General features: G+C 38.7%; 1 protein-coding gene across 3 annotated transcripts in view; it reads left to right on the top strand.

Annotated features, from left to right (window-relative positions):
- The window catches only part of APPBP2 (amyloid beta precursor protein binding protein 2), an 80,970-nt gene that overhangs the window by 34,594 nt on the left and 18,381 nt on the right, over positions 1-27,995 (top strand). For all 3 annotated transcript variants that reach the window (XM_001136833.8, XM_016932658.4, XM_009432999.5), the window contains 3 exons: positions 12,488-12,611; positions 25,368-25,536; positions 27,713-27,802. In XM_001136833.8, the coding sequence (XP_001136833.2) occupies positions 12,488-12,611; positions 25,368-25,536; positions 27,713-27,802 (383 nt within the window). The remainder of the gene's footprint in view (positions 1-12,487; positions 12,612-25,367; positions 25,537-27,712; positions 27,803-27,995) is intronic.

The following is a 27,995-nucleotide window of genomic DNA, read 5'->3' as shown; positions in this document are numbered from 1 at the left end:
TTCATCTCAAAAAAATAAAAATAAATGAGACAATGCTTTTAACAGCACTCCAGTCACCTCTTAAATGCTTTGTTGCTTGGAAATTTCTTCTGCCAGATACCCTAAATCATCTCCCTCAAGTTAAAGGTTCCACACATCTCTGAGGCAGGGACAAAATGTCACCAGTCTCTTGGCTAAAACATAGCAAGAGTCACCTTTACTCCAGTTTCCAACAAGTTCCTCATCTCCATCTGAGACCACCTCAGCCTGGATTTCACTGTCCATATCATTATCAGCATTTTGATCAAAGCCATTCAACAAGTCTCTAGGAAGTTCCAAACTTTTCCCACATTTTTCTGTCTTCTTCTGAGCCCTCCAAACTGTTCCAAACTTTGCCTGTTACCCAGTTCCAAAGTTGCTTCCACATTTTCAGGTATCTTTATAGCAGCTCCCCACTCTGCTGGCACCAGTTTACTTTATTAGTTCATTTTCATGCTGCTGTTAAAGACATACCTGAGACTGGATAATTTATAAAGGAAAATGAGGTTAATGGACTCATAGTTCCACGTGGCTGGGGAGGCCTCACAATCATGGTGGAAGGTAAAAGGCACATCTTACATGGTGGCAGGCAAAACAGAATGAGCCAAATGAAAGGGGAAACCCCTTATAAAACCATCAGATCTCGTGAGACTTACTACCACAAGAACAGTATTGGGGAGACTGCCCCCATGATTCAGTTATCTCCCACCAGGTCCCTCCCGTAACGTGGGAATTATGGGAGCTACAATTCAAGATGAGATTTGTGTGGGGACACAGAGCCAAACCATATCAACAATCATAGCTCACTGTAACTTCAAACTTGGGCTCAAGCAGTCTTCCTGCTTCAGCTTCCCGAGTAGCTAGGACAACAGGCATGTGTCAACATACACAGCTAATTTTTATTTTTGTTGAGACAAGGTCTTGCTATGTTGCCCAGGCTGGTCTTGAACTCCTGGGCTCAAGCATTCTTCCCAAACTACTGGAATTATAGGCATGAGCCACTGCACTTGGCTCTTTTTTCTCTATTAAACAAACTTTTTTTTAAAGTGACTGTAGATTCATAGGAAGTTGCAAAAGAGTACCCAGAGTTCTTTGAACCATTCCTCCAGCTTCCCCCAGTGGTCACATATTATATAACTGTAGGGCAATATCAAAACCAAGAAATTGACACTGGTGTTATACCATTAACTAGACTACTGGCCTTACTTAGTTTTCACCAGTTTTTACGTGCACTCATTTGTTTGTATATGTGTCTGTGCGGTGGATTCCATGTAGAGTCGTACAACCACCATCACTATCAAGATACAGTACTATTTGATCACCACAAACTATTTTTGTTTGGGGGTTTTTGTTTTGTTTTGTTTTGTTTTGTTTTCTGAGATGGAGTCTCACTCTATCACCCAGGCTGGAGTGCAGTGGCATGATTTTTGCTCACTGCAACTTCCGCCTCTTGTGTTCAAGCTATTCTCCTTCCTCAGCCTCCCAAGTAGCCGAGATTACAGGCATGTGCCACCACATCCAACTAATTTTTGTATTTTTAGTAGAGACAGGGTTTCACCATGTTGGCCAGACTGGTCTCAAACTCCTGACGTCAAGTGGTCCACCCACCTCTGCCACCAAAAGTGCTGGGATTATAGGCGTAAGCCACTGCACCCAGCCCTACTTTTGTTTTTAACTTCTCTCATTACTGTGTGCATGTGCCATGTATGTGTTTTCTGTCTTAAAGTGTACACACGTGCGTATACATCCTTCCCAACAACTTTTAACAGTCATTTTTAATCTTTTTTTTTTTTTTTTTTTTTTTGAGACATGGTCCCACTCTGTCGCCCAGACTGGAGTGCAGTGGCACGATCTCAGCTCACTGCAGCCTCCGCCTCCTGGGTTCAAGTGATTCTGCTGCCTCAGCCTCACAGGTAGCTGGGACTACAGGCATGTGCCACCACACTCATCTAATTTTTGTGTTTTTAGTAGAGATGGTGTTTTATCATGTTGGCCAGGCTGGTCTCAAATTGCTAACCTCAGGTGATCTGTCCGCCTCAGCCTCCCAAAGTGCTGGGATTACAGGCCTGAGGCACCGTGCCTGGCCTGTTTAATCTTAGAATAATTCTTTGTAGTAGCCAAAGACAGGTTGCTGAAGGGACTTCAGAGCATATTTTTTTGAAAAGGACCCTCATTCTTTCTTTTTTTTTTATTTGAGACGGAGTCTTGTACTGTCACCCAGGCTGGAGTGCAATAGTGTGATCTCAGCTCACTGCAACCTCCGCCTCCCGGGTTCAAGCCATTCTCCTGCCTCAGCCTCCCGAGTAGCTGGGATTATAGGCACCTGCCACCATACCCAGCTAATTTTTTGTATTTTTAGTAGTGATGAGGTTTCACTATGTTGGGCAGGCTGGTCTCGAACTCCTGACTTCGTGATCCACCCAGCTCAGTCTCCCAAAGTGCTGGGATTACAGGCATGAGCCACCGTGCCTGGCCAGCATTTATTTTTTAAATAGTCTTATGGAAATGTCAGTAGCGACAAAGAATTGTCCAAAGAAAGTCTCTAAAAACTTGTGATCTTGACTAATGTTAAGGATGATATCCGTTTAGTTCTATATGATCATGTAAAAATGTGTGTGTGAGAGAAATTTAGTATGAAAGAAGATGAAAGGAAGACTAGTGTTCATTGAGGTCCTCTGTCATCTCCACATCTACTTATGCCAATCTGGCCATTATAATGACCCAACTAGATACCTTGGAGAGAGAACCAAGTCCTGGCAAACTCACAGTTATCAGTCTTAATCCTAAAGTTACCCAAGAGGAAAAAGTCATACCAGAAGAGTTTTGCAGACATCACCACAAAAAGTTTTAGAACATTATTTCCTCCCCAAAAAGAAAACAGTACCCATTAGCAGTCACTCCCATTTCTCTCCAACACCAGGCAAACATCATCTACTTTCTGTCTCTATAGATTTGCCTATTCTGGACATTTTATATAAGTGTACTCTTGAAATACATGGTCTTTGTGACTGGCTTGTTTTATTTACCATAATACTTTCAAAATCCATCCATGTTATAGAGACAGAATTTAATATAAATAATATTTTTTGACCTCTGGGGTCAGGGCATAGCTGAACAAAAGGCAGCAGAAACTTCTGCAGACTTAAACATCCCTGTCTGATAGCTCTGAAGAGAGCAGTGGTTCTCCCAGCACGGAGTTTGAGCTCTGAGAACAGACAGACTGCCTCCTCAAGTGGGTCCCTGACCCCCGTGTAGCCTAACTGTGAGACACCTCCCAGTAGGAGCTGACTGACACCTCATACAGCCAGGTGCCCCTCTGAGACGAAGCTTCCAGAGGAAGGATCAGGCAGCAATATTTGCTGTTCTGCAATATTTGCTGTTCTGCAGCTTTCGCTGGTGATACCCCAGCAAGTAAGGTCTGGAGTGGACCTCCTGCAAACTCCCAACAGACTGCAGCTGAGGGACCTGACTGTTACAAGGAAAACTAACAAACAGAAAGGAATAGCATCGACATAAACTAAAAGGACATCCACACCAAAACCCCACCTGTAGGTCACCATCATCAAAGACCAAAGGCAGATAAAACCACAAAGATGGGGAGAAACCAGAGCAGAAAAGCTGAAAATTCTAAAAACCAGAGTGCCTTTTCTCCTCCAAAGGATTGCAGCTCCTCGCCAGCAACGGAACAAAGCCAGATGGAGAATGACTTTGACAAGTTGACAGAAGTAGGCTTCAGAAGGTTGGTAATAACAGACTTCTCCGAGCTAAAGGAGGATGTTCGAACCCATTGCAAGGAAGCTAAAAACCTTGAAAAAAGATTAGACAAATGGCTAACTAGAATAAACAGTGTAGAGAAGACCTTAAATGACCTGATGGAGCTGAAAACCATGGCGCGAGAACTACATGACACATGCACATGCTTCAGTAGCCGATTCGATCTAGTGGAAGAAAGGGTATCAGTGATTGAAGATCAAATTAATGAAATGAAGTGAGAAGAGAAGTTTAGAGAAAAGAGAGTAAAAAGAAACAAACAAAGCCTCCAAGAAATACAGGACTATGTGAAAATACCAAATCTACGTTTGATTGGTGTACCCGAAAGTGACGGGGAGAATGGAACCAAGCTGGAAAACACTTCAGGATATTATCCAGGAGAACTTCCCCAACCTAGCAAGGCAGGCCAACATTCAAATTCAGGAAATACAGAGAACACCACAAAGATAATTCCTTGAGAAGAGCAACCCCAAGACACACAATTGTCAGATTCCCCAAGATAAAAATGAAGGAAAAAATGTTAAGGGCAGCCAGAAAGAAAGGTCAGGTTACCCACAAAGGGAACCCCATCAGCCTAACCGTGGATCTCTCAGCAGAAACTCTACAAGCCAGAAGAGAGTGGGGGCCAATATTCAGCATTCTTAAAGAAAAGAATTTTCAACCCAGAATTTCATATCCAGCCAAACTAAGCTTCATAAGTGAAGGAGAAATAAAATCCTTTACAGATAAGCAAATGCTGAGAGATTTTGTCACCACCAGGCCTGCCTTACAAGAGCTTCTGAAGGAAGCACTAAAGATGGAAAGGAACAACCGGTACCAGCCACTGCAAAAACATGCAAAATTGTAAAGACCATCGATGCTCAGAAGAAACTGCATCAACTAATGGCCAAAATAACCGGCTAACATCATAATGACAGGATCAAATTCACACATAACAATATTAACCTTAAATATAAATGGGCTAAATGCCCCAATTAAAAGACACAGACTGGCAAACTGGATAAAGATGCAAAACCCATCAGTGTGCTGTATTTAGGAGACCCATCTCACATGCAGAGACACACATAGGCTCAAAATAAAGGGATGGAGAAAGATCTACCAAGCAAGTGGAAAGCAAAAAAAAGCAGGGGTTGCAATCCTAGTCTCTGATAAAACAGACTTTAAACCAACAAAGATCAAAAGAGACAAGGCCATCACATAATGGTAAAGGGATCAATTTGACAAGAAGAGCTAACCTAAATATATATGCACCCAATACAGGAGCACTCAGATTCATAAGACAAGTCCTTAGAGACCTGCAAAGAGACTTAGACTCCCACACAATAATAATGGGAGACTTTAACACCCCACTGTCAATATTAGACAGATCAATGAGACAGAAGGTTAACAAGGATATCCAGGATTTGAACTCAGTTCTGCACCAAGCAGACCTAATAGACATCTACAGAACTCTCCACCCCAAATCAACAGAATATATTCTTCTCAGCACCACATCGTACTTATTCCAAAATTGACCACATAGTTGAAAGTAAAGCACTCCTTGGCAAATGTAAAAGAACAGAAATCACAACAAACTGTCTCTCAGACCACAGTGCAGTCACATTAGAACTCAGGATTAAGAAAGTCGCTCAAAACCACACAACTACGTGGAAACTGAACAGCCTGCTCCTGAATGACTACTGGGTAAGTAACGAAATGAAGGCAGAAATAAAGATGTCTTTGAAACCAATGAGAACAAAGACACAACGAACCAGAATCTCTGGGACACATTTAAAGCTGTGTGTAGAGGGAAATTTATAGCACTAATAGCCCACAAGAGAAAGCAGGAAAGATCTACAATTCACACCCTACCATCACAATTAAAAGAGCTAGAGAAGCAAGAGCAAACAAGTTCGAAAGCTAGCAGAAGGCAAGAAATAACTAAGATCAGAGCAGAACTGAAGGAGATAGAGACACAAAAAAACCCTTCAAAAAAATCAATGAATCCAGGAGCTGGGTTTTTGAAAAGATCAACAAAATTGATAGACCACTAGCAAGACTAATAAAGAAGAAAAGAAGAATCAAATAGATGCAATAAAAAATGATAAAGGGGATATCACCACCGATCCTACAGAAATACAGACTACCATCAGAGAATACTATAAATACCTCTAAGCAAATAAACTAGAAAATCTAAAAGAAATGGATAAATGCCCGGACACATACACCCTCCCAAGACTAAACCAGAAAGAAGTTGAATCTCTGAATAGACCAATAACAGGCTCCGAAATTGAGGCAATAATTAATAGCCTACCAACCAAAAGAAGTCCAAGACCAGACTGATTCACAGCCGAATTCTACCAGAGCTACAAAGAGGAGCTGGTACCATTCCTTCTGAAACTTTTCCAATCAATAGAGAGGGAACTCTCCCTAACTCATTTTATGAGGCCAGCATCATCCTGATACCAAAGCCTGGCAGAGACACAACAAAAAAAGAGAATTTTAGACCAATATCCCTGATGAACATCGATGCGAAAATCCTCAATAAAATACCGGCAAACTGAATCCAGCAGCACATCAAAAAGCTTATCCACCAAGATCAAGTTGGCTTCATCCCTGGGATGCAAGGCTGGTTCAACATATGCAAATCAATAAACGTAATCCATAACATAAACAGAACCAAAGACAAAAACCACATGATTATCTCAATAGAGGCAGGAAAGGCCTTTGACAAAATTCAACTCTCAATAAATTAGGTATTTATGGAATGTAACTCAAAATAATAAGAGCCGTTTAAGACAGACCCACAGCCAGTATCATACTGAATGGGCAAAAACTGGAAGCATTCCCTTTGAAAACTGGCACAAGACAGTTTTCTGTCTTTCTCTCATCACTCCTATTCAACATAGTGTTGGAAGTTCTGGCCAGGGCAGTCAGGCAAGGGAAAGAAATAAAGGGTATTCAGATAGGAAGAGAGGAAGTCAAATTGTCCCTGTTTGCAGATGACATGATTGTATATTTAGAAAACCCCATCGGCCGGGTGCGGTGGCTCACGCCTGTAATCCCAGCACTTTGGGAGGCTGAGGCAGGCGGATCACGAGGTCAGGAGATCGAGACCATCCTGGCTAACACGGTGAAACCCCGTCTCTACTAAAAATACAAAAAATTAGCCGGGCGTGGTAGCAGGCGCCTGTAGTCCCAGCTACTCGGGAGGCTGAGGCAGGAGAATGGCGTGAACCCGGGAGGCGGAGCTTGCAGTGAGCCAAGATCGCGCCACTGCACTCCAGCCTGGGCGACAGAGCGAGACTCCGTCTCAAAAAAAAAAAAAAAAAAAAAGAAAACCCCATCATCTCAGCCCAAAATCTCCTTAAGCTGATAAGCAACTTCCTTAAAGTCTCAGGATACAAAATCAAAGTGCAAAAATCACAAGCATTCTTATGCACCAATAACACATAAACAGCCAAATTATGAGTGAACTCCCATTCACAGTTGCTTCAGAGAGAATAAAATACCTAGGAATCCAACCTACAAGGGATGTGAAGGACCTCTTCAAGGAGAACTACAAACCACTGCTCAACAAAATAAAAGAGGACACAAACAAATGGAAGAACATTCCATGCTCATGAATAGGAAGAATCAATATCATGAAAATGGCTGTACTGTGCAAGGTAATTTATAGATTCAGTGCCGTCTCCATCAAGCTACCAATGACTTTCTTCACAGAATTGGAAAAAACTACTCTAAAGTTCATATGGAACCAAAAAAGAGCCCGCATTGCCAAGCCAATCCTAAGCCAAAAGAACAAAGCTGGAGGCATCACGCTACCTGACTTCAAACTATACTACAAGGCTGCAGTAACCAAAACAGCATGGTACTGGTACCAAAACAGATATAGACCAATGGAACAGAACACAGCCCTCAGAAATAATACCACACATCTACAACCATCTGATCTTTGACAAACCTGACAAAAACAAGAAATGGGGAAAGGATTCCCTATTTAATAAATGGTGCTGGGAAAACTGGCTAGCCATAGGTAGAAAGCTGAAACTGGATCCCTTCCTTACACCTTATACAAAAATTAATTCAAGATGGATTAAAGACTTAAATGTTAGACCTAAAACCATAAAAACCGTAGAAGAAAACCTGGGCAATACCATTCAGGACATAGGCACGGGCAAGGACTTCATGTCTAAAACACGAAAAGCAATGGCAACAAAAGCCAAAATTGACAAATGGGATCTAATTAAACTAAAGAGCTTCTGCACAGCAAAAGAAACTACCATCGGCTAGGTGCGGCGGCTCACGCCTGTAATCCTAGCACTTTGGGAGGCCGAGGCGAGCGGATCACGAGGTCAGGAGATCGAGACCATCCTGGCTAACATGGTGAAACCCCGTCTCTACTAAAAATACAAAAAAATAACCAGGTGTGGTGGTGGGCGCCTATAGTCCCAGCTATTTGGGAGGCTCAGGCAGGAGAATGGCGTGAACCCAGGAGGCAGAGCTTGCAGTGAGCTGAGATTGCGCTACTGCACTCCAGCCTGGGCGACAGAGCAAGTCTCCATCTCAAAAAAAAAAAAAAAACTGCCGTCAGAGTGAACAGGCGACCTACAGAATGGAGAAAATTTTTGCAATCTACCTATCTGACAATGGGCTGATACCCAGCATCTACAAAGAACTTAAACGAATTTACAAGAAAAAATCAAACAACCCCATCAAAAAGTGGGCAAAGGACATGAGCAGACACTTCTCAAAAGAAGACATTTATGCAGCCAACAGACACATGAAAAAATACTCATCATCACTGGTCATCAGAGAAATGCAAATCAAAACCACAGTGAGATACCATCTCACACCAGTTAGAATGGTGATCATTAAAAAATCAGGAAACAGGTGCTGGAGAAGATGCGGAGAAATAGGAACACTTTTACACTGTTGGTGGGAGTGTAAACTAGTTCAACTATTGTGGAAGACAGTGTGGCGATTCCTCAAGGATCTAGAACTAGAAATACTATTTGACCCTGCAATCCCATTACTGGGTATATACCCAAAGGATTATAAATCATGCTACTATAAAGACATATGCACATGTATGTTTATTACGGCACTTCACAATAGCAAAGACATGGAACCAACCCAAATGTCCATCAATGATAGACTGGATTAAGAAAATGTGGTGCATATACACCATGGAATACTATGCAGCCGGAAAACAGGATGAGTTCATGTCCTTTGTAGGGACATGGATGAAGCTGGAAACCATCATTCTGAGCAAACTGTCACAAGGACAGAAAACCAAATACTACATGTTCTCACTCAGGTGGGAATTGAACAATGAGAACACTTGGACACAGGGCAGGGAACCTCACACACCAGGGCCTGCTGTGGGGTGGCGGTCTGGGGGAGGGATAGCGTTAGGAGAAATACCTAATGTAAATGACGAGTTGATGGGTGCAGCAAACCAACATGGCACATGTAACCTGCACATTGTGCACATGTACCCTAGAACTTAAAGTATAATAATAATAAATTTTTAATCCTAAAAAATAAAAAAGAATTGTCTTTTAGAAAGGACTGCATTACTAAGTAGGACTATCACCCTGGACATTCAAGCCCTTTTCTGACAGGCCACATCTTTATTGGGATGAGGCTATTCAAAGGGAAAATTAAACATTTCTTAACAGGAATATGTTTTTAAAATGGTTTGGATTCATTTATTTCTTGTTTATAAGTATTTAATTTGATGCTTATAGTCAAGGAACACATTTCTTAAAATTAAGTTTTTAATCGAAGTAGTAACCCGGCCGGACGCGGTGGCTCACACCTGTAATCCCAGCACTTTGGGAGGCTGAGGCACGCGGATCTCCTGAGGTTAGAAGTTTGAGACCAGCCTGACCAACATGGAGAAATCCGTCTCTACTAAAAATACAAAATTAGCCGGGCGTGGTGGCACATGCCTGTAATCTCAGCTACTCAGGAGGCTGAGGTAGGAGAATCGCTTGAACCCAGGAGGCGGAGGTTGCGGTGAGCCGAGATCACGCTATTGCACTCTAGCCTGGGCAACAAGAGCAAACTCTGCCTCTAAAAAAAGAAATAGTAACCTATCCTGTGGTTACTGGATTGATACTTCTAATAACAGCAAATGTCCACTTCATTTTCAAGCACAAATGGTCATTGTAAGAAGCTGTAACAGCTGCCACAATTGTGCTGTTGTCTTCTTTTCTTAACTTCTTTTGAAAACAAGGATCTCATTTGTTTTGAACAGAGAAAATAAATTTGGTTCTGGATTTGACTTAGCTGAAGCCCAGCTCTATTGTAGTATTTTCCTTGAGTTTAGGTGAATTCTAGGGTCAATATTACAAGTTTTGACTTTATCATGCTCTAGAATAAACCTAAATTTTTAGGGATTGTCAAACTAAGAACCAAATAAAATTAAGTACATTGTATAAATTTTCTCCTTCTCAACAAGATGTCGATGAAATAGATGTTATATCTGAATAGTTCATTTCACTAGGCTATAAAATCAATTATCAGCATAAAAAATATTTATTTATTTAGGAGACGGGGTCTCACTGTGTTACCCAGGCTGGTCTTGAACTCTTGGCCTCAAGGGATCCTTCCACCTTGGCCTCCAAAAGTGCTGGAATTACAGGCATGAGCCACTGTACCTGGCCTAATACAAATCGTTTTTAACCAGATACTAGAGAACTAAAGAGGCAAAAAGGGAACAGTAGGGTATTATGGACAAAGCAGCTGTGAGAATTGGCTACCATACCTATGGCTTGGGGAACCAAGGAAAGAGATTGGAATTATTAAAAATTAGGAGTTGGAGGGGTTTGCCCCATGAAGCTGGGATACTGCTAGGCTGTTACTGGTGCCTCAGAGGTCTGAAAAGAGGGCCCGTGGGTCTAGGATCTAGACATCTAGGAGGAGCAACCTGGATGGCTATTGCTGATGTTTGATGGAGTGCTGTGAAACTGGTTTTGCAAGCATTGGAAAACTGCAACTGGTATTGACTATTATTTAATGAAATGAACTACCACCAAAGTAAAGAAGCAAACCCTGGGATGTTTTTGTCAGCAGGAACCTCACTAACAGATACAGGAAGGAGAGTGTCCATTGCTCTTCCAGTCATGCAGCCCATTTCTCCAGTGCCTCCTATTCGCTGAGCCAAACAGGGAGCCAGCTAGCAAAGGAGAAATGTGGTTTGCAGAGTCCTTGCTCAGCATCCTCAAACAGACTCTAGTAGTATGGGTTTGAAGCTGAGAGACCAGTATTCTAATAACCAGCACAATATACAATATGTTGGGATGATAAGTAGAATATTGCTTAGTATGAATATGAATAATCTCATTATTCTGCTCAACTTGGTGAGGAAGCTAGAAAGTTTTAAAGCACAGTTCTCTCCAATTAAAGAAAAATGCTTAATTACATGTAGTTTTAATTAAATATAAAACATGAGTCTAAGCAAAATATAATATTTTGTCAACTCATACATTAATACTATTAAGACACCATATTTTTTGTGTGCCAAGAAAAAGCCACTTATTGTAATATACCATTACTTTTATGACGTACTCTAATTTCAGAGTTTTGTTGTTGTTGTTGTTTGAGACAAGGTCTGGCTGGCTCTGTTGCCCAGGCTGGAGGGCAGTGGTGTGATCTCCGCTCACTGCAGCCTCTGCCTCCCAGGCTCAAGCCATTCTCCCACCCCAGCCTCCTGAGTAGCTGGGACTACAGGCACTCGCCACCACATCCGGCTTACTTTTGTATCTTTTGTAGAGACAGGATTTTGCCATATTGCCCAGGCTGGTCTCAGATAATTTCAGAGATTTTTTAATGTGCAAAAAAATGTGTTTTAGAACATACCATGATGGTATGTTACTTTGTGTTTTCTGGTTATCGTAACTAATCCTGAATAGCACTAAGAAATTATTCCTTAATAACTGTTGCAGTATAGGGACTACAGACTTAGCCTCTGAAGTCACATTGTGTGCATCTGAATCTTTTCACTTACTGGATTATAAGCTTTGGTTTTTCTGTGACTCAAGTGTTTTCATCTGTTAGGTTGGGGCAGTTATTTAAGTCGAAGGTGTGTTGTGAAAGTTAAATGAGTGAGTTCGTGTAGTTATGTAGTTACCACAATACAAAGTGTTTTACATGGTGTAGTAACAGTGTATTAAATGTTAGTCATATTTAGGAGGCAGAATCCTCAAAAAGATAATATGCTGAGGAAATACTGCCCAGGACAGTAATTTCTTGTTTAAAAAAATAATAATAAGATAATCGATTAAGGATCACAGTCTTTTTTTATCTGTGTATCCTCCGTTATGTGCTGCTATACTAAGTATATTCAGATTTATCTTCTTTGGGATTGTGTATCGGGAGATGCTAAAGTTATGTGTACACTCCAAGATGAAAACAGTAAAATAATTTAGTTAGCTCATTAGCTGGAAAATAACAACTCTTAGGCCATGGAGTATTCTTAGAAGGTTCAAACTTTTGACTCCTTATTCAAGGTCTTAGCCTTAACCCTCCTTCCCGTAGTTCAAAACCTTTATATAAAAATCTCACAGTTCATACCTGTGTTGTATGCTAAACACAAGATTTTACTATCATGGTTTATTTTTAATTTAGGTAATATTCACTGTCAGCATGTCATTTTATCTTGCAGGCTATTTATCAAGTTTTCTCAAATTGGTGTTTCTTATTTTTTTAGGTGGCTTTCTTTCAGATGCAGGCTGGTACAGTGATGCTGAGAAAGTTTTTCTGTCCTGCCTTCAGTTGTGTACTCTACACGATGAGATGCTTCATTGGTTTCGTGCAGTAGAATGTTGTGTGAGGTAAGTTGGAACATATCCTGTAATTATGTGCTATGATGGTATTTAGTGGCTTTTATAGTTTTAGCTCTTATAAGTATATGCCAACATTTGAGTAAATCTCTGAGATGATATTTATATGTCATAGTTTCACTAGTCTGGCATCCTCTCATCTCTAAAATATAGTTAATCTGCTGTAGACAGCTTAGGTTAGATTTGAGTATTATGAACCAGAATGTGTTTCTTTTTTTATTTTTTATTTTGAAACAGAGTCTCGCTCTTTCACCCAGGCTGGAGTGCAGTGGCACAGTCTTGGCTCACTGCAACCTCCACCTCCTGGGTTCAAGTGATTCTCCTGTCTCAGCCTCCCAAGTAGCTGGGATTACAGGCATGCGCCAATTATTTGTATTTTTAGTAGAGATGGGGTTTTGCCATGTTGGTCAGGCTGGTCTCGAACTCCTGACTTGAGGTGATCCACCTGCCTTGGCCTCCCAAAGTGCTGGGATTACAGGCATGAGCCACCGTGCCTGGCCCAGAATGTGTTTCTTACATATCTTTTTGCTTTGTCATAGAGCTTGTTTGTTTATTCATTCAACAAATAGTTATTGAATGCTTGTGTACTAGGAACTGTGGTAGACACTGGATGCTCGGAAACTCCAGAAATGTACTTTTTCTTTGGTGTTACTTTTGTACCCCCTGCTTTGTTTACATTTCCATAATTGTGCATAACAAGATTAGTGCTTTACTTATGAATAACTTTTCTTTGAGTATACATTTGTTACTTTTTTACAGATTTCCTTAAAGTCAAGCAAATCTAGAAGTAACTCTGCTTTATTGTCCTTATTTTTTTCTGCATGTTACATTTACCTTTAGCTATTTTCATACAGGTTTTCTCTTTGTCCCCCAATTTGATTTGGCATTTCTTAAAAGTATTTTTTTATATAAAACTAAAGGAAAATTAAAATAAAGTCAAAAAATTAAACAGCAGAAATTCTTTATCCTAAGTTAACTAAAGTCCAATCAATTTATTGAATTTACAGTCTTCTATTTTTATGGAATTAAGGTTCATATTTCCTAGGTATTTTTTAGATGAGTTAATTGAATCTGAACCCCTTCAAAGCTAGAATATTCTCCTATAAAACCATTGTATTTTTGTTTTGGGTTTTTTTTTAAATATATTTTTTACTTTATTTTTATTAGAAATGGTGTTTTGCTGTATCGCCCAGTCTGGTCTCCAACTCCTGGGCTCAAGCAATCCTCTGCCTGGGCCTCCCAAAGTTCTGGGATTACAGGCATGAACCTCTACTCCCAGCCAGATTATTGTTGCTTTAAGCTAAAATTGAGTAAAACTCTATTTTTTTTTTTTTTTTTTGGCCAGTTGGATTTCAGTCTTTTGAGGCTGTCATTGACCTTTTTTATACAAGGCTTATCTATGTCAGACAGACATTCAATCCTGAAGTTAATTTTGTAATATGCAAACTTAATTATACATAATATTTTAGAAGGTGATAATTTCCCACATATACTTTGGAAGTGTATGATAAATTATAGGAATATTTGTGTGCAGAAACTCTAAAAGGATTAGTATTTAGCCCTATAATTTATAGTACTCATAAAAATAATCTCTCATTTTTTTCCCCCTCTTCTGCCTATTTTATATTTTTAGGAATAGGAGACTACATTATCCCATATGGGATTTGGGAGGTTAGTTATATATTGCTATGTACATAAACTGGTTAATTTGGAACAGAAAGGGGATTTTGTATGATTTTTATCATAGATTATTCACTATGGCAATCTTGACCAAAAGATAAAATACTTTCTTTTTTGTATGTGCTTTATTTTTTTATTCACATATTCAGATTTATTTCACCCAAATACCTATGTTTCTTCTGATTTTAAGGTTCCTGTATAAATTTGGCTTTAGCCTTACCAAAAGGTTTAGTTTTCTCACAAGACAAGTCAGTCTCCTTCTCTCCTTCCTAGTTTGTCATCTGTAGCAAGTAGCTCACATCATTATGGCTGCAAGTGTTAATAGGCAGTAAGAAGAGGGGAGGTCAAAAAGTGCATGCCAGCTGACTCTTTTTTAAGTCAGAAAAAAATTGCTTTCCCAGAAGTCTAACCCTGTCTCTTGGATTACTTGTCTTTTAAACTGGAAACTGGGACACATTCTACACAACTTCTAATCTGTGTAATAAGTATAGTCTGAGGAGCAAAACATTTTTAATTGTGCATGAATGAACTCATGGGTCTACATTAAGGAAGAAAACATGAGGAATATTGGGTAGATAACTGGCTGGGTGCATTGGCTCACGACTGTAATCCTAGCACTTTGGGAGGCCAAGATTTGAGGATTGCTTGAGCTTAGGAATTGGAGACCAGCAAGACCTCATTTCTATAAAAATTTTTAAAATAAATTAAAAACAATAGATAATTAACAATTCAGAACTAGCTGTCTTTTTAGCAAGCACATGTGAAACTAGAATATTGTCTGGACCAAGGAACAAAGCCATTTATAATGCCAGCTCACTGCCTGTATACCAAGACCTTATGTCTTTATGAATTTGAAATTTCACAATAAAATTTGCCTCTATTCAACTAACCTTGCCAAATTCTTGGCCATTACAGGTGTATTTAATATAATTTATTTATAATAAGTAATTTTTTTCATCTACTTAGTATTATTTGAAAAGATTATTAAAATTTTATGACAGCCTTTTTTTAAGGCAGAGAGAAATTTGGGGTATTAATTGACCATGTGTTTAATTGAATTAGAAAAGAAGTGTTTTGCACAACAGATACTAATCAAATGCTTTGGCCAATCCCAGGGGCTTTGAGCCTGATGCAAGAATAAAAGTATATTTTTCAATTTAATGTCACAAAGCCAATTTCTAATATGGGGCTAACATCAAAACATTATACAACAAAGGTCAGAGAACCTTCCTAGCCTTTCTTAATAGAAAGTAGTTAAAACTGGTACCATTTTTCAGTCCTTTTGTATTCTTTGGAGACTCTGCCTATTTCCATTTATTCATTTTCTATTTAATGGCTTTGTTTTTCTTGCTTATACATGTCTGGCCAAACACATCCAGAAAATACAGAAAGCTATGAGGAAGAAAATTGTTGTCTATAACCCTGCTGCTCAGAAATAACTACAGTTACTGAATTGGCTTGTTTTTGGGGGATGACAAACTTAAAATCACACCCGCAACCCCCTTTTCAGTTTTTTCTTTGGAGCTAATCAGTCCATGTGAGCATGGTTTGTTTAAGGTCAGGAATTCTCTAGAACCTCCAGATAAGGGAACAGAGATTGCTTTTGGGCTTGTGAGAGTTGGGCAGAACAAACTTAGTTTTTATTTTAAATCCTTTTCTACTATTTATTATGTTTTTAAACCATTGACATGTATTCCTTTGGTGGGTTTTTTAAAATAATAAAAAGAACTTCTTGAACTACTGGACGGTGGGGTGGGGTTGGGGAGCGTGTGTGTGTGTGTGTGTGTGTGTGTGTGTGTGTGTGTGTATAAAGAGTTGAATGTGGATTGAAAGAGAACCCTGGGCAGCTGAATTTCCTGAAATCCAAAGATAAATAGAAATTAGAAGCTAGAAGAAAGTAGCAGTATCTTAGTTACTGAGAGAAAATACTGTACCTCACCAGTTTGAAGGGCAAAAGAAGTAATTTTCAAATACATGAAGACCCAGTATATCTCCATGTACCATATCTGAGGGAAATAATCGAGGAACTTCTGTAACCAAATATAAGTTCCAGCAAGGCATGGTACCTCATGCCTGTAATCCCAGCACTTTGGGAGGCCAAGGCAGGAGGATCATTTGAGCCAAGGAGTTTGAGACCTGCCTGGGCAATATAATGAAACTATCATGTTATATTATGTTATGTCATGTCATGTCATGTCATGTCATGTCATGTCTGAGTTGTGTTTTTTGTTTTTTGTTTTTGTTTTTTTTGAGATGGAGTCTCTGTCGCCCAGGCTGGAGTGCAGTGGCGCGATCGCGGCTCACTGCAAGCTCCGCCTCCCAGGTTTAAATGATTTTTCTGCCTCAGCCTCCCGAGTAGCTGGGACTATAGGCGCCCACCACCATGCCCAGCTAATTTTTTTGTATTTTTAGTAGAGATGGGGTTTCACCATGTTAGCCTGGATGGTGTCGATTTCCTGACCTCGTGATCTGCCTGCCCTGGCCCCCCAAAGTGCTGGGTTTACAGACGTGAGCCACTGCACCTGGCCTCTATTTTATTTTAAAATAAAAATTTTAAACTTTTATTTAAGTTCTTAAATTAATAATAACAAATCCCAAGGTAGGGGAAGACAGTATAAAAACAGTGGTAGGTAATGAATATTGTAATATATGTCTCACATGTAAATGGAGTAGGAAGAGAATGAAGAACAAATTGAGAATTTGTAATAGGCCTTAAATGAGGATTCTTTTCAAACCAGAGATGAAAAGGAAATTTTGGAAATAAAACAAAAATTTACCACGTCAAACCTATTACAGGTTTAGTGTTCCTAATCCAAAAATTTGAAATCTGAAACATGATTGGTCCCAAACATTTCAAATAAGGATACTCAACCTGTATTTTGAACAACAAAGTAGTATTTAGGAAAGAAATGTTAAGCTGAAATTTCAGTTAGTGCTGATGTCAGGAAGCTTTATAGAGATCACCTAGTGAAATTTTCTTTCTAAATAAGTTATGAGGCTGGGCGGGGTGGCTCAACACCTGTAATCCCAGCACTTTGATAGGCCAGGGTGGGTGGATCACCTAAGGTCAGGAGTTCAAGACCAGCCTGGCCAACATGGTGAAACCCTGTCTCTACTAAAAATACAAAAAAATTAACTGGGCATGGTGTTGGGTGCCTGTGATCCCAGCTACTTCGGGAGGCTGAGGGAGGAGAATCGCTTGAACCTGGGAGGTGGAGGTTGCAGTGAGTCAAGATTGCACCATTGCACTCCAACCTGGGCGACGAGCAAAACTCTGTCTCAAAAAAAAAAAAATTTAAAAAAAATGAAATTTAACAGATTTAGAATTATTCTGGAGGTCATGACCTTATAGTTTTAAGAGTTGGATAATTTTATTAACTGGCTTTTTAAAGATTACTTTGAAAAGTGATGGAGTAATTCAGTTCTGGAGATCCTGGATATCTGCTTGCCATAGGAGAAATTGAAAAGCCCAGCAGTCCTAATGCGTTGCAGATGGTTACTGGTAGCTTTGGATTAAATTTCTGATGACATCATACAGAGATTCAGAAGTACTGGTTTTCAAACAAGTGAAAATGTTTTACTCTAAAAAGCTGTCATTCCAAAGAAGGATTTATTTAAAAGATAAAATAAAAACTGTCAGATGACTCAAATAACTATGGTGATGATGAAGCTAAATGTTTAAGGTACATGTGAATAATTTGGATAAAGTTTTGTAAATTGTGAGGAGGAAAAGCGATTTTTGAAAATTTAATTTAGATTTTAAATATATTGGTATAAGGAAAGATTTAAATGTTATAAATTTTTATTCTTTTTGTTTTTAATAGAAAAGGGACCTCAGTATGTTGCCCAGGCTGGTCTCAAACTCCTGGGCTCAAGTGATCCTCCTGCCTTGGCCTCCCAAAATACTGGGCTTACAGGCATGACCACCACACCTGGCCTTAAATATAAATTATAAGTGTTTTAATGTTATCACATATATCCCTAAAACTTGATATATATGAGTTGGCAAAAATATTTTTAGATGGAAAATGGAGGTTCATCTTACATTCAGGCTGTTTTTTAATAGACATATAGCCTATTTTTAAAATATGCATTTGGGAGAATGGACGAGTAAAAGTGTTACAGAGTTCTCATCTTAGTGGGTAGAGTAGGAAAGGGCATCATTACTTAGTTTAAACATTATCAGTGCTAGAGATGGGCATTTGATGCCTTGTGTAATAGAAAAGTGTGATAGAACTTCCAAACTAGGGTGGTGTGAATATGGGTGAGAATGATTTGAAACTTGACCAAGCTAGATATAAGCAAAGTGAATAGAGGAACAAACTGATTATGATAAGTGAAAAATAAGATGAAAAGGTTAGACCAAATATAATTATCACAATACATGTAAATGGGCTCAATTCTCCTACCTAAAGATGGCAGTTACCAAGAGGGTTAAAAAATTAAAACTAGTGCTATATCATAAAAAGGAAACACCCCAAAACAATAATACTAACAATAAGGAAGAATTCAGGATAAAAGTCATTAGTTAATACAAAAGGGATATTGATAATAGAATGTATAATTCACAAAAATGTCATAAACCTATGTGTAGCAAATAAGATAGGAGCCACCTACATAAGCAGTGTACCTTAAAAGTACAAAAACTTTGATAAAAAGATAATCAGTACAATGTTCAGGGCCTCCAGGGTAGGTTAATTCTGAATATATAGAGGTTATTAAGGAACTAGATTCTTTCAATCTGTCTGCTAGTTCTTTGTGTACCAGTCATTTCTTTGGCTAGCTCTCCAGTGCTTGTAAGATTGCTGCCATGGTTTGAGGTGTCAGGTGCAGATTCCACGTTCTCTAGCAGAAGAAACACTCTCACACTGATGTCCTCCCTGACTTGAAATTAAAACCATACCAGACTAACAAAGAGAAAAAGACAGAAGACTCAAATAACTAAAATCAGAAATGGGACTTGGAACATTACTACCAACCTTCCACAAATGAAAAGGATTTAAGGTGAATCCTATGAACAGTTGAACACCAGCAAATTAGATAACATAAATAAAATGGACAAATTTTTTAGAAATGGACAATTTACCTAAATGCCCCAAGAAGAAATAGAAAGTCTTACGAGACCTATAACAAGTAAATAAATTAAATCCATAATCAAAAACCTTCCAACAAAGTCCAGGACTGAAGACTTCACTAGTGAATTCTATCAAACATTTAAAGAATTAGCACTAGTTCTTCTCAAACTCTTCCAGGAAATTGCAGAGGAAGGAACACTTCCTAACTTGTTTTGTTTTGTTTTTGTTTTTATTTCCATTTTCATTTTATTTGCTTTATTTTATGAGACAGAGTCTTACTCTTTTGCCCAGGCTGGAGTGCAGTGGCACGATCTTGGCTCACTGCAACTTCCGCCTCCCAGGTTCAAGCGATTCTCCTGCCTCAGCCACCCAAGTAGCTGAGATTACAGGCTCCCACCACCACACCTGGCTAATTTTTGTATTTTTAGTAGAGACGAGATTTTGCCATATTGGCCAGGCTGGTCTCGAACTCCTGACCTCAGGTGACCTGCCCACCTTGGCCTCCCAAAGTTGTAGGATTACAGGCATGAGCCACTGCGCCCAGCCCCTAACTCATTTTAAAAGGTTAACGTTACCCTGATACCAAAGACCAAAAATGACATCACAAAAAAGACAATTTCAGACGAGTATCTCTTATGAATATGGATGAAAAAATCCTCAACAAAATACTAGCAAATCAAATCTAATAGAATATTAAAAGGATTTTACACTATGACAAAGTGAGATTTATCCCAGGAATGCAAGGGTGGTTCAACATAAGAACATCAGTGTGATACACCATGTTAATAGGATGAAGGGAAAAAAAAAAAAACCCAGTTATTTCAGTTGACACAGAAAAGACATTTAGCAAAATCTAACACCTTTTCATGATTAAAAAAAAATTCACAAAGCTAGGAATAGAAAGGAACTTCTTCAATATGATAAAGAGTATTTATGAAAAACTCACAATAACATCATACTCTATAGTGAAAGACTAGAAGCTTCCCCCATAGGATCAGGAACAAGACATGGTTGCCTGCTTTCACTAGTGGTATTCAACATTGTACTGGAAGCTTTAGCAGAAGAAATTCGACAAGAAAAATAAAAATCATCAGTATTGGAAAGGAAGAAGTAAAACTATAGATTTGTTGGACTTAATCAAAATAAAAACTTTTGTAAATCAAAAACATCAAGAAAATAAAAAGACAACCTATGGAATGGGAGAAAATATTTGCAAATCACATGTCAATTAAGTTTCTAGTATCCAGAATATATCAAGAACTACAACTACAAACAACAGAATTTAAAAATGAGGCCGGGCCCTGTGGCTCACACCTGTAATCCAAGCAGTTTGGGAGTTTGAGGCAGAGAGATCATCTGAGGTCAGGAGTTTGAGACCAGTCTGGCCAACATGATAAAACTCTGTCTCTACTGAAAAAAAAAATAAAAAAATTAGCCAGGCGTGGTGGTGCACACCTGTAATCCCAGCTACTCAGGAGGCTGAGGCAGGAGAATCGCTTGAACCCAGGAGGCAGAGGTTGCAGTGAGCTGAGATCATGCCACTGCACTCCAGCCTGGGCAACAGAGAAAGACCCCATCTCAAAAAAAAAAAAAAAAATCCAGTCTGGCCAACATGGTGAAACCCATCTCTACTAAAAATAGGAAAATTAGCTGGGTATGGTGGCAGGCGCCTGTAATCCCAGCTACTCTGGAGGCTGAGGCAGGAGAATCACTTGAACCCAGGAGGCAGAGGTTGCAGTGAGCCAAGATTGTGCCACTGCACTCCAGCCTGGGCAACAAGAGCGAAACTCTGTTAAAAATTTAATTAATTAATTAATTAATAAAGAGCAGGCTGGGCATGGTGGCTCACACCTGTAATCCCAGCACTTTGGGAGGCTGAGGCAGAAGGATTTCTTGAGCTCAAGAGTTTGAGACCAGCCTGAGCAAAATAGCAAGACCTTGTCTCTATTAAAATAATTTTTTAAAAAATCAGCCAGGTGTGGTGGCACTGGCCTGTCGTCTCAGCTACGTAGGAGGCTGAGGTGGGAGGATCACTTAAGCCCAGGAGATCATGGCTGTAGTGAGCTTGATCATGCAACTGCACTCCAGCCTGGGTGACAGAGTGAGACTCTGTCTCATAAAATTAAAAATAAAAAATGGACAAAGGACTTGAATAGACATTTTCCCAAGGAAGATACACAAAAGACCAGTAAGCACATGAAAAGATAAGCACATGAAAAGATAGTGTCATTCGGCATTAGGGAAATGGAAATCAAACATAATGAGCTACCACTTTATTCCTACAAAGATGGGTACAATTTAAAAAAAAGAAAATAACTGTTGGCAAGGATGAGAAGAAATCAAGTGATTCTGCTGAGAGAGCATTTGAAAAAAAAAAGAAATTGGAAACTTTGCGCACTGTTGCTGGGAATGTAAAATGGTGCAGCTGCTGTGGAGTACAGTTTGGCAGTTTGTCAAAAAGCTAAACATAGAATTACTGTATGACTCAGCAATTTCACTCCAAGGTATATGCCTAAAAGCATTGAAAGCAAGGAATCGAAAGATATTTGTGTGCTAGTGTTTATAGCAGAATTTTTCACAAGTCAAAAGATAAAAACAATCCAAGTATCCATCAGCAGATAAATAGATACACAAAATTTGGCATTTACATATATACACATACAGTGATTCAGCCAGTTTTGGTACATGCTACAACATGGATGAACCTTGAAAATTTTATCCTAAGTGAAATAAGGTAGACAAAAAAGGACAAATACTGTATGGTTCCACTTACATGAAATATGTAGAATAGGCAAATTCATAGAGACAGAAAGTAGATTAAAGGTTACTAGGGACTTAGGGGTAAGGCAGAAGGGGAAGCTATTGCTTAATGCTTACAGAATTTTTCTTTGGGGTGATGAAAAAGTTTTGGAAGTGGATAGTATTGATGGTTGCATGACATAGTTAATATAATTAATGCCACTGAATTGTATACTTAAAAATAGCTCATATGGCAAAGTTTTATATATATTTCACCATAGTAAAAACAAATTATTAAACCCATACCAGTCTTTATTTTCATTATGCAGCTCTCCCCTTTCAAGCTATCATTTATTTCCAATTTTTTTTTTTTTTTTTTTTTTTGAGATGGAGTCTTGCTCTGTCGCCAGTCTGGAGTGCAGTGGTGTGATCTCGACTCACTGCAATCTCTGCCTCCCGGGTTCAAGCGATTCTCCTGCCTCAGCCTCCCAAGTACCTGGAACTACAGGCACGCACCACCATGCCAAGCTAATTTTTTTTTGTATTTTTAGTAGAGACGGGGATCGTGTTGGCCAGGATGGTCTCGATCTCCTGACATCGTGATCCGCCTACCTCGGCCTCCCAAAGTGCTGGGATAAACTAGTTCTAAGAAAAAGACACTTACAAGAAGGAGAGAAATTCTTTTCCTTTAGGTTCACTTTCAGTGTATTTTACTTTCGTCATGTCTGGCTGATGAGGCTCTAACTAGTCATGTTCAGTCTTATGGTAAATATATTAGTAAACTAATGACTTACACATTTGTATATTTTTCATTTTAAACAATGAATAGTTCAATCAAATAGTAATTGTTCTTGACAGTAGGTGTTGATCAGGTAGATATAATTTTATGTTATGAAAGTAAAATACTGTGTTTACATGGTAGTGCCACATTTTGAGTACCTCCTTTTTCCTTAGGCAGAAGGTTGGGATAAAATTAGACCATAATAAGTTGGACCACAAGTTCCTTGGATTCAATATACTGCTTAGTGTCAGCCCAGATGGACACACAGAACCTAAAGAGTCTCCATATGTTTAATTTGCCCTTTTGTTTAAATAGACATTCAGCAGGGACTGGAGAAAATACCAAGCTGTGCCTTTCTGGCATACAGTGTTTATTTTGCTACTTCATCATGTGCCAATTACTAAATAATTTCCACAGATTGTTATTTCAGGAGAATACTTACAGTGAAGGTCTTTGGAAAGGAAATTCTTAGCATTGTGGAAATGAGAAGTAAGCACTGTTCTTTTTATTCTCTAAATTTTCAACCTATGGGTTTCTCATTTTTTTCTCTTTCAACCATTTGGCTATCAAATCTGTGTTTCAAATACTAATCCTTTTTTTCTCAAGGACTTTTTTTTCTGGACTGTTACAGTATCTTCTGCCTTGGTTGCTTTGCTTCCCCTCTTGGCTTTGCTATAGCCACAGTGTAGCCAGAGCATTCTTGATAGAGTTGCATTGTCCCATATGGTAGCCATTAACCATATGTGATTATTAAGTTTAAATTAATTAAAAGTAAAATGTGCCTCAGTCACACTAGGCACATTTCTAATACTCAGTAGCCACTGTGGCTAGTGGCTACCAAATTGAGCAACACAAGTATAGAACATTTCTAACATCTCAGGAAATTATATTAGATAGTGCATAAGTCAAATCACCTCCCTTACTGTTGCAAACAAAACTCCTTTCCACAGCCCGCAAGGTGCTATAAAATATTGCTTATCTCTCCCTTCTCATTTCTCTTTACATAATCTTTTATTCACTGTAGTCTAGATGAATTGGCCTTCTTTCTGTTCCTTTGACTATGCCAGGATTTCCCCCCATCCCTTCTCAGGGGCTATTCCTTCTGTTTTGCTGTTCCTTCTGTTTTGGAACATGCTTCCCCACCAGATCTTCACTTGGCTGGCTACAGTGTCATCATTTAGGTGTGAACTTAAATGTTACTACCTCAGGAGGATTCTTCCCTGTCTACCCTAAATACCTCCTTTCAGAATCTTTTGATCATATTACCCTACTTCTTTATCATCTTTATGGCATTTATCCTTAAATAAAAGTCTTACGTATTTTATCTTTGCCCACGCTAATACCCTTCTCACCACTAGAACATAAGCTGCTTATGGTAATAGATTTTGCAGATAATTGTATGGTATGTGTTGGGAGGATACACACTGGCATTGTATAGTAGTCATCACTTTATTGATTAGTCCTGGTTCTTTTGAAGTTAATCTGTTTCTGTGACTATACAGAGGAATGATAGAGATTAAAAGATTGTCTGAATTTTTCTCATTATGAGTTACTAATCTGTTAATAATTGTGGTATAGATAGAAAAAATAAATTTTATGTATCTGTTGATTTGATGCTCCTGAGGAATACTTCCTAACCGGTCCATCCTTGTTTTTCTTTTAAATAGCTTTTATACCTTTGTTCCTTCTCAGTCTGAGCATTTTCAGAAAGTTGTATTGGCTTGATACATGAACATAATGTTCTAGCTAGCATTTAATAAATAAATAAATAAATAAATAAATATTTGTCCAGTCCTAACACTATTTGCCTATCTTGTACAGTCTATATAGATACACAGTCTGTTGCTATCTAGACCAGTCTGATCTAAAGCATTGTACTATTTTGGCATATCATTAAATAGTCAGCATAGTTGTACAGTTAATTTGTTTAAAGAACTCTGTATTTCTACTATAGAGGATAAAGATTTTAAAAGAAATAGTTGACACTACTGCTATTTTCGGTAAATTTATCTTATTGGAAAAAATGAACATTATGAAGCATCATGAAATAAGTGGTAACTGATCAAGTGTTAGACTATACTAAAAATAAGAAAAGAAGATATTTTATGTCAATTTTATTTTCTTCATTATTTTCCAAGTTTCTTATACTGAAACTATATTACTTGTGGATTTGGAACAAAAAGAGTAAATGTCATTTTTTTAGATGCAGTACATGCTGAGTACATAAAATATATAAAATATTTAGAGAAGGAATCAACAATTGATGAGATGAATTATGGGACGCTTTCAGGAAAGAGCATGTACTTCTTTATGGGCATGAGGTCAACTCCAATTTGGGCCACACACTTATTTTCATTGCTGCCTTGTAATTGCATTTAATTACCTTAAGTCATTCAGGTGATTGGTAAGAGGTCATCAGGTCTACCAAGCTGAAAATATCAAAAATAGAGCAATGTTATTGGTGTTTTATAGGTTGCTTCATGTGCGAAATGGAAACTGCAAATATCATTTGGGTGAAGAAACATTTAAATTAGCTCAGACATATATGGATAAACTATCAAAACATGGCCAGCAAGCAAATAAAGCTGCACTCTATGGAGAACTGTGTGCACTCCTATTTGCAAAAAGTCACTATGATGAGGTAAGTGTTTTAAGGTACATTTCACTGTGACCAATAAGTACCTATAAAAACAGAGGGTAAATCAAATAGTCTTCTCTTATTTTTCTTACAGATCTCTTTTACATATTAGGTTTATATAAGGCAGTACACATTTGTAATGGAAAATTTAAAATCAGACAAGCCGAGCACTGTGGCTCATGCCTGTAATCCCAGAACTTTAGGAGGCCAAGGTAGAGGATCACTTGAGCCCATGAGTTCGGGGCCAGCATGGGCAACAAAGTGAGACCCTGCCTCTATAGAAAATTAGCCGCATGTGTAGCACACGCCTGTGGTGGTCACAACTACATGGGAGGCTGAGGCAGGAGGATCCCTTGAGCCCAGTAAGTTGAGGGTGTAGTGAGCCATATTTATACCACTGTACTCCAGCCTGAGTGACAGATTGAGACCCTGTCTCAAAAAAATAAAAAATCAGGCAAAAGGAGTGTTTGTGAGGTGAATTTGAAATATATACATGTGTAATTTAGAGCCCTTTCTTTTGTTGTTTTTCTTTTAATTTAACCAAATGTTTGCCTAAATTGTTTGGTTGGGCCTCGTGTTGTAGTTTTTGAGACAGGATCTTGCTTTGTCACCCACGCTGGACTCAAACTCCTGGGCTCAGGTGATCCTCTACCTTGGCCTCCTGAAGTGCTGGAATTACAGGCATGAGCCACCATGCCCAGCCTGACAGTTATTTTCCTTCTACATTTGGATTTAGGGGTTTATACTGTGCCTTATTCATGTCTTTGCAGCTCTCAGCACATTCGTGAGGAATGTTGAAGTCTTGGATAATTTTGACAGTTCAATCTTCTAGTGATAAATAAGCTTTTCACTGATATATACAGAAAAGTACACAAATCTTACAGACATGGTTTGATGAATTAGCATCATGTTTTTGTGTTAGGATAGGCTAGGTTATGCAGAGGTAATATCAACCCCAGAATAGCTTGGAACAATAAAAGTTTCTTTCTGGCTCATAATATATCCCTCTCTTCAGATGGCTATGGCTGTTCTTAACGTTATACCTACGCTTTGATCAAGACACAGCGTGGTTTTGGGTCTATCTGGAACGTATCTATCTAGAACATTACCAGCCTGGGCACAGGGGCAGAAACTTCATGGAGAAGTACTGCTGGCTCTTGGACTTTTCTTCCAGAAGTGGCACATTTCACTTCTCATATTTTAATTGTGGAAAGAAATCACATGGCCACACTTGTCTTTGTTTGTTTGTTTGTTTGTTTGTTTGAGACAGCGTCTCACTCCATCACCAAGGTCTGGAGTGCAGTGGCATGATCACGGCTCACTGCAGCCTCCACCTCAGCTCTACCAAGTAGCTGGAACTACAGGTGCACATCACCACGCCCAGCTAATTTTTTTGATTTTTGATAGAGACAAAGTCTCACTATGTTATAACCCAGGCTGGTTTCAAACTTCTGAGCTTGGCGATCCTCCCATCTCAGCCTCCCAAAGTGCTGGGATTATAGGTATGCACCACCACACCCAGCCTAAGATAATTTATTTTGCCTTTTTTATTTCTTCCACTAAGCACCAGGAGAGGAAGGACATTTTTGGTTTTGTTTCCCACTTCATACCTAGATACTAGCACATTGCCTGCCACTTAACCTCTCTACACCTGTTTCCCCTAATAGTACATATCTTATAGGGCTGTTTTGTCAGGTAAATGTGTTAATGCACATAAAATACTTTGGACAGTAGCTGGGACAAAGTAAACACTCAACTAAACAGACAATTCAGACATAAAATAACAAATGTTACAGTAGGAGGATGGAATGTATAGGAAAACACAGGAAACCCCACAAGACAGATGAGTTTAAGGGGTTGGAGGAAGGGGGAATGTATTTTAAGGCAGAGGGAACAGTATGTGCAAAGGCTTCTGGGCAAGAGAGAACATACCTCTGATTTCCAGAAGATATGTCATGTATCCACAAGGTCTGATTCAGATAAGCTATAGATATTAAGAGTAAAAATAATATAACAGATTTATACTTTGAAGAAAGTTTAGCCTCAGAAAATTCTAACTGTAAATATTTTGTGTGTGTTCTTATTTAAGTGCTTGTAGAAAAATTTTGCAGTCATCTTGTTAAATATTATCAACTTGATTTAACCACAGTTCTGTCTCTTCTATAAATAATTTTTTTAGGCATACAAATGGTGCATCGAGGCAATGAAAGAAATTACAGCAGGCTTACCAGTGAAAGTTGTGGTGGATGTCTTAAGACAAGCTTCTAAGGTAAATATAATGTTAAAATTATTAAATGAATTATAGGATTTATCAGGCTTTAAGTTTGTTTTAATTAACCTGTTATTTAACATTTTAGTTATTTGTACACTCCGTAGGCATAGGTCTGTTTTATAAGTTTCTGTGCTCATTTTTAGAAATCCGGTTTCTAACTAAAACTATATCACACATAGATTTTTAGCTA

Source organism: Pan troglodytes, chromosome 19, assembly GCF_028858775.2.
Source record: "Pan troglodytes isolate AG18354 chromosome 19, NHGRI_mPanTro3-v2.0_pri, whole genome shotgun sequence".
In the NCBI taxonomy this organism is placed as follows: domain Eukaryota; kingdom Metazoa; phylum Chordata; class Mammalia; order Primates; family Hominidae; genus Pan; species Pan troglodytes.
This window is presented reverse-complemented; position numbering and strand designations above follow the sequence as displayed.